This window comes from Protopterus annectens, chromosome 8.part0 (assembly GCF_019279795.1).
Source record: "Protopterus annectens isolate FY-2018-M chromosome 8.part0, PAN1.0, whole genome shotgun sequence".
In the NCBI taxonomy this organism is placed as follows: domain Eukaryota; kingdom Metazoa; phylum Chordata; order Ceratodontiformes; family Protopteridae; genus Protopterus; species Protopterus annectens.
This window is the reverse complement of record NC_056741.1, coordinates 1,981,880,016-1,981,895,808: the sequence shown is the minus strand read 5'-3', so window position 1 is coordinate 1,981,895,808 and position 15,793 is coordinate 1,981,880,016. Positions and strand designations below refer to the sequence as shown.

General features: G+C 38.1%; 1 protein-coding gene across 1 annotated transcript in view; it reads left to right on the top strand.

The window, feature by feature from the left end:
* LOC122808595 (cyclic nucleotide-gated cation channel beta-1-like) overlaps positions 1-15,793 on the top strand; it is a 230,790-nt gene that overhangs the window by 131,770 nt on the left and 83,227 nt on the right. Inside the window, exon 6 of the mRNA XM_044079552.1 lies at positions 7,894-7,993. Within this exon, the coding sequence (XP_043935487.1) occupies positions 7,894-7,993 (100 nt within the window). The remainder of the gene's footprint in view (positions 1-7,893; positions 7,994-15,793) is intronic.

The following is a 15,793-nucleotide window of genomic DNA, read 5'->3' as shown; positions in this document are numbered from 1 at the left end:
TTGGTGATGCATCACACATTACCTGGCAAATGAAGAAATGGTTACCATTCCTATTATGATACCACACAATAAAGGGCATACATAGTCCAGCGTCAATCCTGAGGTGACTATGAGATATAGATGCATCGATCCACATCTGCTAAGAGTTCATCCAGCAACTACCAAAGTATCCTTAAGGTAGAAGCCTATGAGATATCCAATGTGTCTCCAGTCTGTTTCTGGAAGGTCCCTGTGGTAAGTAAAGTGAGGGCTAAGCATACCTTTGTATCCTCAGGGAAAGACAGACAATGTATCCCTATAGTTCACCAGTGGGGGCCATACAAACTCACTGTGACCCTTAAAATATCCCTATCTACTCTAAACCTATCAAGTATTCCATGACTGTCAAAATTATAGGGAGTTATTTTCTGCATCTCTCTATCTCTCTTTCTCCCTCTCTCTCTCTCTCTCTCTCTCTCTCTCTTTCTGCCGTCTTGGAAGACATTTGCCATTGGGTGCAGATTTTTTTGGCTCGACCAAGACAAGCAGCTCACACCTGGAAATGGTTATGCTACCAGCAAGTGCCAGTATGACTGCATTTCAGAAAATAGATAGAAAATGTACGATTCTGCCTTTTATAACAAATCGGCAGATGGCATGGAAACGCATGAAATTCTGAATATGAATGATAAATAGGCAGGAGGAAGAACAATTAGCATACACCATTTACTTCATTTCTCATTTGCATTTCATTATAACTTCATATGCTTATGCATATTTGTGGCCATCATGCATTAGTGTAAATAGCCTCTGTTAATTGTCCCGTTACTGGTAAAACATGTGGACAATGCAGACAGCCTTTTTGCTTTCACTATGAACACCACCCAGTATCATAAACAAATTACTTGCTACAGTGGGTATCCAGCATCAGACAGTGCTGCAGTAATTACACTGCTTCTCCAAATACATTTCATACCTTTTTGCACTGCTTGATGCATGAGGTAGATCGCTGCATTTAGCAGGTTCTGCTATGAATCATTGAGTAATGTCTGGCTGAAACTACAACTGGAAGAAACAATACAAAAATTCAACAGAAAAAAAAATATTTAAAGATTTTTTTTTCTTTTTTTGTAGGGGGCATGCCACTCTCTCAATCATGTGAGAGGCTTTCACCTCCAGAACCCCCTTACTTAAATATACTAATTCCATAGTTGTACAACTATGCAGGGAGCAGAAATGCTAAAAAGCTTTAAATTACTGCCAGTGCATTGCTATAAACTACTCTAACAGCTATTTTCAAGAAGTAGCAATGAACAAGCTTCACTTGTAGGACTGCAGTCGAGTCACAACCTCAACCATTTTATAGTCACTCAATGGTAGGGAAGCTCGTCCGGTATCAGGGTTCTACAGTCAGTGTTTACTGCTCACAGCGTTTACATTCAAAGTGCAAAAGAACCTTAGCTAAAGGCAAGTACTTCTTATCAGTTATATGACTGAGCAGAGCCATTCCCTCCAACGAAGCTCTGAACGTTTGCACTTTAACTTCCAATGGGTAGAGCCTAAGCTTTTTGATAAAAATCAAATTATTTCCTCACATTTCAAGCAAATGTACTTATCTCTGGAAATGTAGACATTACTAAAGAAATGTAACTGTCAAACTATTTAGCTCAAACTGTTTTTATAGTGGCAGTATTCTTTAGATTCTAGGTCTTAAACTAGATTTTATAAGTCACAGTAAACACAGAAATGCTTACATGTATAATATTTTGTAAACAATTTATAGTTATCTTAGCAACCACTCAAGTTACACACACACACACACACACACACACACACTGACAGCAGCATTTTGTTCATCCAGCTGAGAGCTTTCATATGCATTTCCATCTGTGTCACTTGTTTGTCAAGATATTTTGAGAAACATGAAATTAATGACCAAATAAATAAATATTTTTAAGAACAACAATTAATATCTCTTTACCCGTGCTAGACAGAAGTCAAATATCAACACAGTTGTGTTTGCCATTGTATAAGCGTTAGGATGAAATATATTAATATGTTATGTGTAGCATAGTTCTGGAATTATTAATGCAAATATGAATGAGCAGCATTTGATGCCTAGAGGTGTCAGGAGGATGTAACTGCAGAAACACCTGGAGGCATCACTTGAGTGTAATGAGTTAGATGTATTTACAATACAGCTACATCTAATTTGTAGTAGGGAATCTGTTCCAACATACTAGAAACAGATGTATCATCACCATTCTAATAGTAATGTCCATTAATTGTTTGAAAAGTAGACCTCTGATCCAAGTGGTTATTAGGATACACTTACAGCTACATTGAAATATTGTATATTATTAGAATCTTTCTAAGCATTGTGGGCCAAAGTTCCGTAACTGAATGAGTACAAGCTAGCTTTCAAAGGCTAAGGGATATGGTCGAGATGAACACTTTCTAAGTCTTTAACTTCTGCCTCAGTATTCCATTAAGGGATTCATAGCAGCATAATATAAAAAAAGGCCAGAAATTCAGATTCTTAACCACTTATTATTAAGAATGACCAAAATTATGATTGTATAAGCTGTTTGTAATATTAGTTTAGATAAGTATTCATCCAGGTCCTTTACTGTATAAACTTTATGACTAGCTCACCATATAGTAGTGTAAACATAATGATTTTTGGTTTACCAAAATTCACTATAGTGGATTTTGTGTAGTTAAATTTAAAGACATGCTTTATCACCAGTCCATTATGCTGTCTTTTGTTTTAGAACAGCTTTATTTTTGTATCATATAGCCTAGCATGAACTTGTCTACATATTTAGATTTGGAGTTTAGGTTTAGTTTGTAAAAACAGATGCTAAAAACAATTGGACCCTCTACTGATACCCAAGGAACATTTTCTTCTGTTTACATAATCATTTTCTTGCCAAGTTGACTACATAGGGGTTAACCATCATCTTTTATGCCCTATTTGATTATACTATTAAAAGGCTTTGCAGATCCAAGTAAGTGGTTGCTTCTGACATGTTCATAGGTAGTTATCAGATATTCAGTCCAGGAAACCAGTGAAGAACCTTGACAAATTTCCCAGTTGCCATAAACACTAGTTATATGACTTGCTCAGAGTCAGACAGTAGGCAAAGGTTTACCATTGAACTAGAAAAATGTATGTGCTCAACCAGCATGTGGTCGAAAGGCACTTTTCTAGTGGGTAGAATGCCAAACCAGAAAACACTGACTACACTACAGTGAATAGGTAGTGTAGGTCTATTATCTGAGTTCGGCATTGTGAATGGAGATTGCGGTTCAGTGAGGAACAGGGAATTAATCCATTTCCTCACTGTAGTGCAATCTCAGAGTTGGTATATATAATTTGCAGGGGGTGTGGGGGTGCAGACCCCACATGGGGGGGTTCAAGGGGGCTTGCTCCCCTGGAAAATAGTAAAATACACGTACCATTGACTGTGGAATGTCACAGTACGTTAAACTGCATAGCATGGGTGACTGAAGTCACCTCCTGCAATGTCGAATACATCAAACCATGGGTGTCGATGTATTCAGTTTCAACTTGGCTACCTTTTCAATGGTATGGATTCAGCATTTTAGGTCGACATTGTGACCTGTCAACCAATGCAGTTTTGTTAATTCAGTAGTAAACCTAGGCAAATATACACTGTGGGAATCAAACCCTGGACTGCATGAATCAGGTTAATAGTTAATAGCCTTAATCCTTTGTTCCAGATGTCAGGTTTGCCCATAATTCTTATCTCATAGGCTCAAAACATTCTACTAGAGATTTTAGACAAGAGTGTCCACCATGGAAAATGCTAGTTCAAATCCAAGAGTGATTAGCATAAACCACCTTGTACTAGCAGTTTCAGGCTTCTTATTTTAAACACTTTACCTCAAATAATAATAATAATACTGATGGATCTGTTTTCTCCAGTCCTTATCTGTGAGAACAAGATCCCCCCAAGTTTCCCTAAAGAAGTGCCATAGCCCTTAAACGAAGTGGAAAGCAGGAGTACATGTTGTAAATCAGAAGATTAGTATTTCACTCCTCAAAATTATGACCCTGAACGGTGAACATAACTAGAATATATGTGTTGGGCATCACACTTCTGTGTACCTTTAAATATTTCAAGTTCATACTATTTTTCCAGTACACATGGTGCTGGGTAGTTTTGATTAATGAAATTGGGGGGAATCATGCTTTCTGCATTGTTGGGTAAGCTACATTTAGTGTTGTGGTAATGGGTTGAGTATCATTTGACTTGATATTTAGAAGATGATAATAATGAGCCCCCCTGTACTGTTAATGGAATGTGCCATGACTGCATGAGATGATGAAAAACTTAGTGTCCCCTCCTATCTTTAGGGCCCCATATAAGTAGATGATTTCTTACATAAAATAGTATACTTCAGCTTTTGTATTAATGTCAGAAGGTGCAGAAAATGTTTTATATCTTCTCTTGAAGTATTTGGCTTTTGTTTTAAACGGTTAGTCATTTCTTAGAATCAGGACTTATTTTTTATGATTTGAAAATCTCATGTGTATTTTATATGAATTTTTATTAAATAATTTCTTTACCTGCACATTCCACTACTGAACTGACCTTGTTATGTATGTGTCTGTACATCATTCTGTCCGGAGCACATCTTGAATCTGGATTATCTGTCATGGGATGAAATTTTATCCTTTTTTCCTTCAAAATGCTCCAGGATAGCAGCCTAGCTGCATTGTCTGCAGTACTGGGGAGCATTGAATTTATATGTTTGTTTAATTTGGGAACACAGCAATACTTTGCTGCATTGGGTACACATACGTGCATGTCTATTTAGTATAAACACTGAGCTCTACTGCCTGCTGCGATGGGTAACATCACATCTACAGATGTGTTTAATATGGGCACCTAGCTGCACTTTGTGCAGGGGGTGTGGATGTGAACATGTGAGTTCAGTAGGGCCACCTGTCTCCATTGCATGTTTGCTAAATACCGGTACATAAGTACACGTCTATTCAATATGGGCATTGAGCTGCACTGTTTGCCAGAATGTGTGCACCATATTCATTTATGCTTAGTATGAATACGGAGCTGCACTTTGCTGCAATATGTGCCTATGTACAGAAGTACATTGTATTTAGTATGACTCTTAGCTACACTGCCTGGTACAGTGGGTGCACTTCATCTACACATATGCCTAATATGGGTACATTTGCTGTGTTGGGTACATACTCACATGTTAATTTCATATAAACAAATGCCTGTGCTACCTGGGGCACCACATCCACATGTGTGTTCAGTGTGGCTGCTTGGCTGCATGTCTTATTCTAATGAGTTCACTGAATACATCAGTGAATGTAGTTTAGGTGTCTAGATGCACTCTCTTCTCCACTCCATGTACTGAATCTGCATCTGCATGTGTGTTCAATATGTATGCTTAACTGTACTACTTGCTTCACTGGGTGCACCAAGTCAGGCACTGTATTTAATCTAGGGGCAGAGACTCACTGCTTGCTTCATTGGGTGTACCATGTCAGGCACTGTATTTAATCTTGGAACACAGGCTCACTGCCTGCTTCACTGGGTGTACCATATCAGGCACTGTATTTAATCTAGGAACCCATGCTCATGGTCTGCTTCACTGGGTGCACTATGTCAGGCCTGTGTTTAATTCTAGGGGCACAGTCTCATGGCCTGCTTCACTGGGTGTGCCCTGTCAGGCACTGCATTTAATCTATGAACACAGGCTCACTGTCTTCTCCATTGGGTGTACCATATCAGGTGCTGTATGGAGTCTAGGAACAAATACTCATAGCCTCCTTCACTGGGTACACCATGTTCAGCACTGTATTTAATCTTGGAGCACAGGCACACTGCATGCTTCACTGGGTGCACCATGTCAGGCACTGTATTTAATCTAGGAGCCCATGCTCATGGTCTGCCTCACTGGGTGCACTATGTCAGGCCTGTGTTTAATTCTAGGGGCACAGTCTCATGGCCTGCTTCACTGGGTGTGCCCTGTCAGGCACTGCATTTAATCTATGAACACAGGCTCACTGTCTTCTCCATTGGGTGTACCATATCAGCTGCTGTATGGAGTCTAGGAACACATGCTCATAGCCTCCTTCACTGGGTACACCATGTCAGGCACTGTATTTAATCTTGGAGCACAGGCACACTGCATGCTTCACTGGGTGCACCATGTCAGGCACTGTATTTAATCTTGGAACACAGGCACACTGCCTGCTTCACTGGGTGCACCATGTCAGGCACTGTATTTAATCTTGGAGCACAGGCACACTGCCTGCTTCACTAGGTGTACCATATCAGGCACTGTATTTAATCTAGAAGCACATGCTCATGGTCTGCTTCACTGGGAGCATCATGCCCACATATGGACTTGTTGTAACTGCCTAGTTTTACTGTCTGCTCTGGTGAGTGTGGCACATCAGTAATTATAGTCTGGGTGCTTAACTGGACTTTACAGTAGATAATGCTAAGAAGTATCCTATCAGCTGGTGAACGGTGATACATATCAAACACCACTGATGCATTCTTGCTTTGTAAAATCTATAATGGCAACTGATACTGTCACTAGTTCCGTCTTAGAATCTGTCTTAAACAAATTCCTTCTTTGTATTTGCAGTGCTGGGAGGGAACTGCATAATGGTTATGAAAAGGTTATTATACTTGCAGACACTGTAACTGGTATTCAGCTGCATCAGATAGTTATTCAGACCTCTACATTATGCATTCCTATTGTACCTTACTAACCCTCTGCCTCAATTTAGTAAGGACATATCCTTCACGAATGAATGCAGGACTTCCCTTCCTTCTGGGCAGTATGCAGCAGATATGTGTCTCTGGGCCTGTGATACTGATGGTAGAGCTCTCTCAAATGTCCCATGATAATGTGGGTACTGCTGACATGTTCAATGTCCTAGTCATCTGATGGCATTTACTGTGCATCTTTCCCCAATACACGATGGTCAGTGCATGAATATGGCATTCTATACTGTGCCATGGATCTTCAGATAGCAGCTCTCTGAATGTTGTTTCAATGGGACATTTCATTTCCTAATGGGTGGCAGCTATGGGCACCTGGGTCATCTTTAGTTCAGTGTACCATTTGTTAGAAGATTCCTTGGCAACAAATGCAGTTCAGTCTCCGCCATCTGCACCCCCCCCCCCCCACCATTTTCTTCTTTGGTGTGGCACTTCAGGGAATATTAGCATCTGCAGGTGTCTTACCCTTCCTATTGTGCTTTAGCATGCTTTGTCCCACTGTCTTTCTGACTGTGCACCATTTTCTCTGATATTATTTTTAACTGACAGTCGTGCTGCCTGTCCCCTGCCAGTGGTATATTCTTGACAAATAAGCTGCATTGCTTCACTGTTGCACATGTGTAATTTGCTTACCCACTTTATTGGCACTGCCATCTTTATGGGGCTCTGATGTTTTTCTTAGCTTTTTGCTGACAACATCCAGGGTTGCTTGCCTCTTTCTGCGTCTATTGTTGTGCAACTGTGTGGGCATTACTTGAACTGTAGATGTAACATGCTTCCAAGCCTGGCTCACAGAAGAGGTGTATATGCATGTTGTACATATACCAGACATCATCTATTGAACAGGCAACAACAAAGTATAAGATCTTCATTACTGGATTGAATTATTTTATGCTGTTATACCAGCAAATCATTATATATTTAATTACTTATGAACTATTACTTTTATTGTTATATTTTGTCAGAGTACTTGCACAGGATTACTGTAATTAATCATAATTTAAAAAAACACAGAACAATTTGTGGATTTATTTCTGCTTGATTCTTAATTTAGTAGAATTCCTATTTAACAAATGGAGTAAACATCATCTTCATGAATATTTTTTTTCCCTTTTAGTGTGATTGAGTGGTTGAAGTATGGCTTAGAGAAAGTGGTTCCACACCCTGGAGACATGCCACAACAGGCCACGGAAGAAGGTAGCCCACCTCAACAACAGGTAATTGATATACCATACTTATAATGATGCTTAACAGTAATTTAATTAAGGCTTGGATTACTGCAGCTTGTGTGAAGTTTTAATCTGGATATGGTTTAAAAACTTTCAGTTCAAATTCATCGTATTTCTGGATTTTTTTTTTATTTTGGGTTCTCCTATAATTTGCAAAGTATTTCAAACAACTGAGCAAAGAACTCTGTTCTCACTTTTCCAGCCTGTATCTGGCATGGATTAATGTCAGTAAATCAAAGGCAGTTTCAATGAAAGCAAATAGACCAAAACCAGTTTTCTAAAATCACCTTCAGTGAATACTGAAATATTTTTTTTTGCACAAGAGCAAGACCCCTGAAACTCCTATTTGGGGACCCCCACACCCCCAAAAATTATAAATACTAACTCTGATGTCATACAACAGTGGATAAAAGGGCAATCTCCACTTTTGTTGAAGGCATTTTCTGCAAACTGGCTTTAGTTTCCTTCTGTTCACTGAAATTGCATTCAACAGATTGACATGCTCCCATCTAACATTGCACATGGTACCTCCAGATGCGAAGGACTTTTAACACAGGCTGATGAAGAAACAAGCATACTTAGTTTTTATTTGGCAGGTTTGAAGGATTAGAAAGCAAATAACTGACTGTGGTGCTGTTTCCTGTGTGCTTTTTGGAGTTATTTGTTGGAACATATACCCAAGACTCCTGAAATGATAATTTATGTTGTTTGGGTTTTCCTTTAGAACTTTTTTGAAGCCAACCCATAAAGTCCTTCCAGGGATTTTGAACTTTTTTAGAAAATCATTATTTGTGAAATAGCTACATTCATTTCAAAATGGCATAGAGTGCAAATTGCTGATTAAGTTATTTCTCTTTTATATAGCTTTTATGTTCATAGGTTCATAGGTAGGTACTAGGCTATCGGCCCAAGGGCCTATGTAAGCCTAGCCAGCAAGGTTCCATGGCTTATACCACCCAAGAAGGTTATTTTCCTGTGCCACTATCAAGCAGAGACACAGAAGTGATCCCCAGGGTGTATTTCCTATTTCCCATCCACTCATCAAGATTTTTCTTGAAGAGTGCTAATGAAGAACTTTGCTTGACATAGATGGGTAGCTTGTTCCAGAGTACAGGAAGATTCTGGGACAGGAATCTATCCCTCCAGCATGTCCTGTTTATTGTGGTGACAAGGTTTAGGTCCGTAGAGCGTGTAGCTCAGGGGGATTGGGATTTCTTTAGGTGTAGCATGTCCAACAGCTCTGGGTTTGACATAGCTTTATATGTTAGGCAGACATCACCTCGGAGTAGGCGATATGCTACGGAGAAAAGCTGGAGTTTTTTGAGGCGGTCGGTGTAGGGCATTTGTTTGAGGCCAGTAATCCTCTTTGTGAGGTACTTCTGAGGCCTTTCCAGCTGCTGCAGATGTCTTGCGAGGTACATTCCAAAAGGGGCGTTGTACTCTATAATGGGTCTAATGAGTGACGAGTAGAGGGGAACAATGACCTCTTTTTTCCTGGATGAGAACCCTTTTATGATGAGGTGTGCCACATAGAAGGACTTCCTGACTACTGTGGCGATGTGACTATCAAAGGAGAGACTACTGTCCACCTGGGTCCCAAGGTCTCTTATCACGCATTCGGTGTTGAGTAGATTGCTGCCTATGTGGTAGTTCATGGGTACAGAGTTTTTACCAAAGGGGATGACACTGCACTTTTTGGCACTGAGCTTGAGGCCATGGCTCTGACACCAGGCATCTATCTCAGTGAAGCCCTTCTGTAGGATGTCCACATCATTTGGGGACTTGACTATGGCTCCTAGTTTGCAGTCATCTGCAGACTTTGTTAGCCAGAGGCCTTCTGTGTTAGCCTGTACTTCAGAGAAGTAGATACCAAACAGGAGAGGTCCCAGGACAGAACCTTGTGGTACTCCACTTGTCACTGCTTTGAGGTCAGATTTGGAGTCTGCAACTTTTACAGTGTGGGTTCTGTCAGTGAGCCAGTTGGCAACCTATCTTGTGATGTAGGGATTTATACCTAGTTTAGTGAGTTTAGCTATAATTCCAGAATGGGGGATTTGGTTAGGTCAAGATAGGCTGCGTGAACCATCTTACCCTCATCCACGGCTTTGGTGACTGCCTCAAAGAAGTTGATCAGGTTCAGGAGGCATGATCTGCCTATCACAAACCCGAACTGGGTGGGATCCAGAGATTGGAGGTTACCAATGTCTTTGTTTATGAGTTCCATGATAATACGTTCTATGGCCTTGCAGACCAGGCTCATCAGGCTAATGGGTCGATACTTCCCGTGATCAGTGGTGGTTCCCCCTTTGTGGAGTGGGATAACTGCTGCTGTGTGCCATTCAATGGGCACAAAGCCTGATGCGAGGCTATTATTGAACATGGTGCTTAAGTGGGGAGCCAGTTCGTTCTGAAGTTCGTGTAATACTCAGCCTGGGATGTTGTCCGGTCCCATGGATACTGTGTTTTTGGCTTTAGAGAGTGCAGCTTTTACCTGCATAGTTGTGATTACAGGTACTCTGCATTCTTCTTGTATAGATATGGGCCCTTTAGGGGGTGTGAGGGAGGTAAAGTTAGCACTGAACCTATCTGCCAGGATGTTGGCAATATCAGTTGGTTCTGTAATTTTCATGCCTTTGTGCTGTAACTTAGAGCAGATCTGGGTGATGCCATCTAGATTCTTGACATAGCTATAGAATGTAGTTATCTTGTAGTTTAAAATGTATTATGAACATTGTTGATGTATTTTATAGAATGAAGGTATTGTTAATATAAGAATTTGCTTGATGCGTGTTGCAGTTTTTTTAACATTATATTATCTAAAATGAATTTATGGTATAGGTAAGCTTTACAGTTTTTTACTGTTGTAAAGTGGTCTGAGAAATCCTTTGATGTATGCACTTGAAGAATTTTAATATGGCTTGATTTTAATGACTTTACTACCACTAATCAAATCTAAGGTCGATGAGATTCTAACACATCAAGCTTTACATCCTGATGTTGAACTCCTAGATCACTGTTCAAAAGGAGTCACTGTTGGTGTGGTTTCTATATATGAAATGAGAATAATTTATTTTTGTTCAATCTTCTCTTTTCTCTGAGTTTTTTATTGATAGTGGAATTAGTATTTAGAGGAATGCCAAGAAGCATGTCTCCTTGTAAAAAACACTTGTGTCATGGAATCAAAGCTTTCATTCGGTTGTTTCATATAGTTGAAGTTTTGAGGATTAGACATTCAAAAATGTATATAAGAACAAGAATTGCATATAATACATCTTTAACTGTATGTATTCCTACCCAAAACAATTAAAATATGTTTTACTGCTAACTATATTTGTCTAATCGCACAAGAAATTTTCACTGCCTAGAAGGAATTGAGTTTTGATTTTTTTTATTTCAGTCAGTGAAAGAAATATAGCCATTATGCTATATAAATTTGCAGACTTTTAGGGGTGGTATTTTTATTGCTAAAATAAATAATGGGAAAGGCAGTTAATCATCTCATAAATAATTGTCTATTTGGGTACATTTTAAGTAGCATTATTAGTATATTTATTTGTAGCAGATATACTGTAAAACCTCAAATAACAAGACATCAAGGAACCCAAACACCAAACACAAATACCTTTAATTTTAAAAGAGCACAGTCTCTAACTGCAAGAGTTTCTTGTAGTGGAGCAAGCCCCCCCTGAACTGCCTCTATGAGGGCAAGCCCCCAAACTTAAACTTATATATGTTAGCTTAACAGTCACACTAACATGAAGAAGGTAAAAATCTCACAAAAGGAGGGAATTAAAAATCGTACTGGCAGTGATTTCCTATGAAGAGAAGTAATTGTCATTCTATGGCTTGGTGGGCAATGATCTGGGGTATTGACACATAACCAACTGCTGTCAGCCACCTGTAGATATTGTTTGTGACAACTGAATAAATATGTACCTTAATTAATCCTTTATCTATATACCCATTAAATTTAAATTGTAAAATTGTGTATGTCTTACTATTCCATATAAATGCTATTAATGTTTGAAATCTTATTTCATGCCTTATTCTTTTGAAGAACATGTAATACACCTTAGCATATAATTTCTGAAGCAACATCAGGCAGCATTTCTTTACTTGACATAAATGAGAAACTTCAAGGTGATTCTAAGCACTCAACGAAAAGATTGTGCCAGAATTGTTCTATACTTGTCACTATACTTACCAATGACAGAAGTTCAGGGAACTCGACACTTGAAAAAGACAGAACCAAAGACAGTTCCCAGAACAAACCACGATCCACGAAAATATCACAATGAACTTCCTTTATTAAAATCAACCATCGTTTTGTATTTTAATAAAGGAAGTTCATTGTGATATTTTCGTGGATCGTGGTTTGTTCTGGGAACTGTCTTTGGTTCTGTCTTTTTCAAGTGTCACTATACTTAGGTTAATAGTGAGAAAAAGGCAATAATCCGCATATATTTCGATCTCAGCAGAGTTCTGATTATATTTTTGCTTTGTACCTATCTTGAGAGGAAACCGTGAAAAAAATTAATTATTTGTCCATACATGTGCAGAATGATTAATGTACTGGACTTTCACATAAGTAATACACTAAATTAATTTATTTGTCCATACTTATTAAAAAGGATTAGTGTACATAGCTTTTCATACATGCAATATAAGCTTTAGAGCTGTGTGCCACAAAGAAAGAAAAAAAAAACACTGTGCAATATCAGTAGATTTCTAAACAATCAGTTATGCCTAGCGGGGTGTGTGTTACTGGAGAAATAATGTTCACCAGGCATGTTGTGAGACCTGATGCCACAGGTGGGGTGGGGGGTCCTATATACTGAGGAATAGTGTTATTTTCCCAGTAATACCCATACTCAAGGGCATTATTGAACATAGACAATGGGCATCTGTTAAATTGTTTCACATTTGTTTTTGTATTAGTGTATGCATTTTTCATATTTTTGCTGTAGCATATGTAATTGTTGGAGGAAGTATTTTATATCCAAAATATAAGTTATATAAATATTTAATATCAACATACATATGTAGTCACAGACACAGTCAGTTACACACAAACACACACAAAGTCACACAGATACACACGCATAGGCATAAACAGGCATTTACACAAAGAAACACAATACACAGGTATACATAGAAACATGCACAGGAACATAGCCACTTTCTTAACGGAATGCAACTCACCTGTCATTGTGATCAAATGAATGAAAAAAAATAATATGGTGCAAAGCACTGCAACCCCTCCAGCTCTATATGATTTTGCAGAATGTTCCTGATTTGCCCACTTTATTTTCTGATAAATGCCTGAAGATTAGTTAGTCAATAAAGATATACATTATAGTGTCATATTTCTTATTGTTCAACTAATCTATGTTGAAATGCCTCTCTGGATCTGAATTCTTGAAGACAGATGTTGAGAGGTATACACTCTTCCTGTCTCTTGCTCACTCACTAAATCTGTGTTTGTCTCTCTCACATATACACACATATGCTCAACCACTCACTCACAGAACTGATTTCTGTTATTTGTTTCACCTTGCTAAACATGCCCTTTTTAAAATGTGCTTTGTGTGGTTTAACTAAAGTGGCAAATCCTCATAACTTCTATTGCATTTTTTTTGCTTGCTGATCTTTTTTTTTAAATTTACCTTTTTAATATTTTATATTTGCTAAAAGCAAAACTGTTTGCTTTTATTTTATTTTACACTGACTAAAAGCAAAACCTCATTTAGTGAGAGCAAAAAATGGTCATTTAATTTTTTTCTGGTTTCCACCGCGTAATGTGCTGCCATGAAGAGGAGGGCTAGTGTTTTTTTTTTTTTAATTAGGCTTTACCTTTATATCAACACCTTGTTGGAGGATGTTCATTCTCTAGCTAGAGAGATGACATATGGCTTGCTCATTGCTTAAAATCTAAAAGTTAATAAGACTAGCTAGCCACGTCAAATAAGAATTTTTTTTCACAGACATGGGAATGCCATTCTTAACACTAGATCTGCCCTTTAAGACACTAGTTTAATTTTTATCTATGATTTTTGTAACTAAACATATCAGTTTGTATATAGAAAGTAAAGAAATAGATCTAAGATGTGTTGGATTATCAGGTTGTAGTAGCGCTGGACTTACTTAATGACTGGTAGGATATGCTATCTCACACTTTATGTACATAACCTGAAATAAATAAAAAAGACATTATATAGTCTTACAATATATAAATATGTATATAAGCCATCTAGATTTGGAGCTTTCACACTTGGATTCATTTTTGATTATCTTTCAGTGGTTGTCTTTAACACAGAGCTTGCTGCTTGTGTAGCTACTAAGATCAAAATGGACATCTTACTGATGTTGCATAATACTATTAGTGGTGTTAAGTGAGTTATTAGATTACATATCTTTTTCTAACACCTTTATTACATTATCACTTAAGTCATAGGCACGTGCACATTAATAGAACAGATAAAAGCATATTAACATTTTTCATTTACATAAATTATACATTATACATTACATATTTGCTGTCTTTACAACTTTCATTTAGTCCAACATTACATAAATGGCTCAATTCCTGCCTCACTCCACCTTCATCTCGAAATTATTCTGCATGTATTGTTCTCACAAACTCCATTTATTTCTATGTAATTTGCTTATTCCCTTTTCTTAAGATCCCATTTTCCATTTCTTTTATCTCTTTCACAATATTAAATACTTCAAATACAGTTGGTTTACATTTTGATTTCTATTTTCTAGTAATTGCTTTTTGGCAGCCAGTAGATTTAACTTAATAAGACCTTACTATGTCTAAGTAATCTAGATCATGTGTCCCAGCTCAAAAATATTTCCTTAGTTACTGTCATTTGCTCCCCAATATTTTTCCAGAGTATTCCAGAGGGAGTTTTTAATTCTGCCAACTCATTACAATCCCAGAAAACATGTTCTCAGTTACCTCCTAACCTCAACCCCCAAACACTTCCAACATTTGCTATTTACCTGAAGAGATATTCTTTGAAGTCTGCTTGGGGTAAAAAACACCTACGCAAGCACGTCCAAGCAAAAAATGTAAAATTTCTGGACATTATTGTATACTTGGGAGCCATACATATGCCTTCCCATTGTTCCCTTGTAAATTTCTTTCACATTCTGTCTTCCCAAGCTTTTTTAACCTCCTTTGATTGATTGTTATAGTTATCATGCAATATTTTTATGCCCTGCTAATTATCCCCTTTTCGTAGCAGCTTCTCTTCTAGATTAAGCTAAAAACATATACTCTGGTTGTCAATCCCTGGTAGGGAAGGCAGTCTCTAAATTGCAGTTCTGACTTCTTGGTGTCATCCTATTCTATTATCCTTCCCACTTTAGTTATTTGCTCCCAATACTTTGGCTCCTTTGCCAGATTTCTCCAGTAAATTCTAACCCCTTCTTGCCTATTTTCTGTACTGCTACTTGCAGTCATCCCCACTGGCACAATTTTCTTTCTCCATTCCTAACCCTGATGTCTTCTTATTTCTTTAACCCCCACACACACACACATTTTTTTACCTGTTTGTTCTGGGCTCGTCCACATTCTCTGGTTTGGTTCGCAGGCCAAGTATGTGTTATATAAATGAACTTTAACTAAGTAGCTCTAAAATAGCCCTTGAAATCAAGTAATCCTAAACTACCTTTTTCTGTTGGGAGAATCGGCTTATTTCATTTAACTCTTGCTCTCTTCCCCATCCAAAATTAATTAATTCAACTCTTTATTAATTATTGTTCACAACTTCCCCTCTG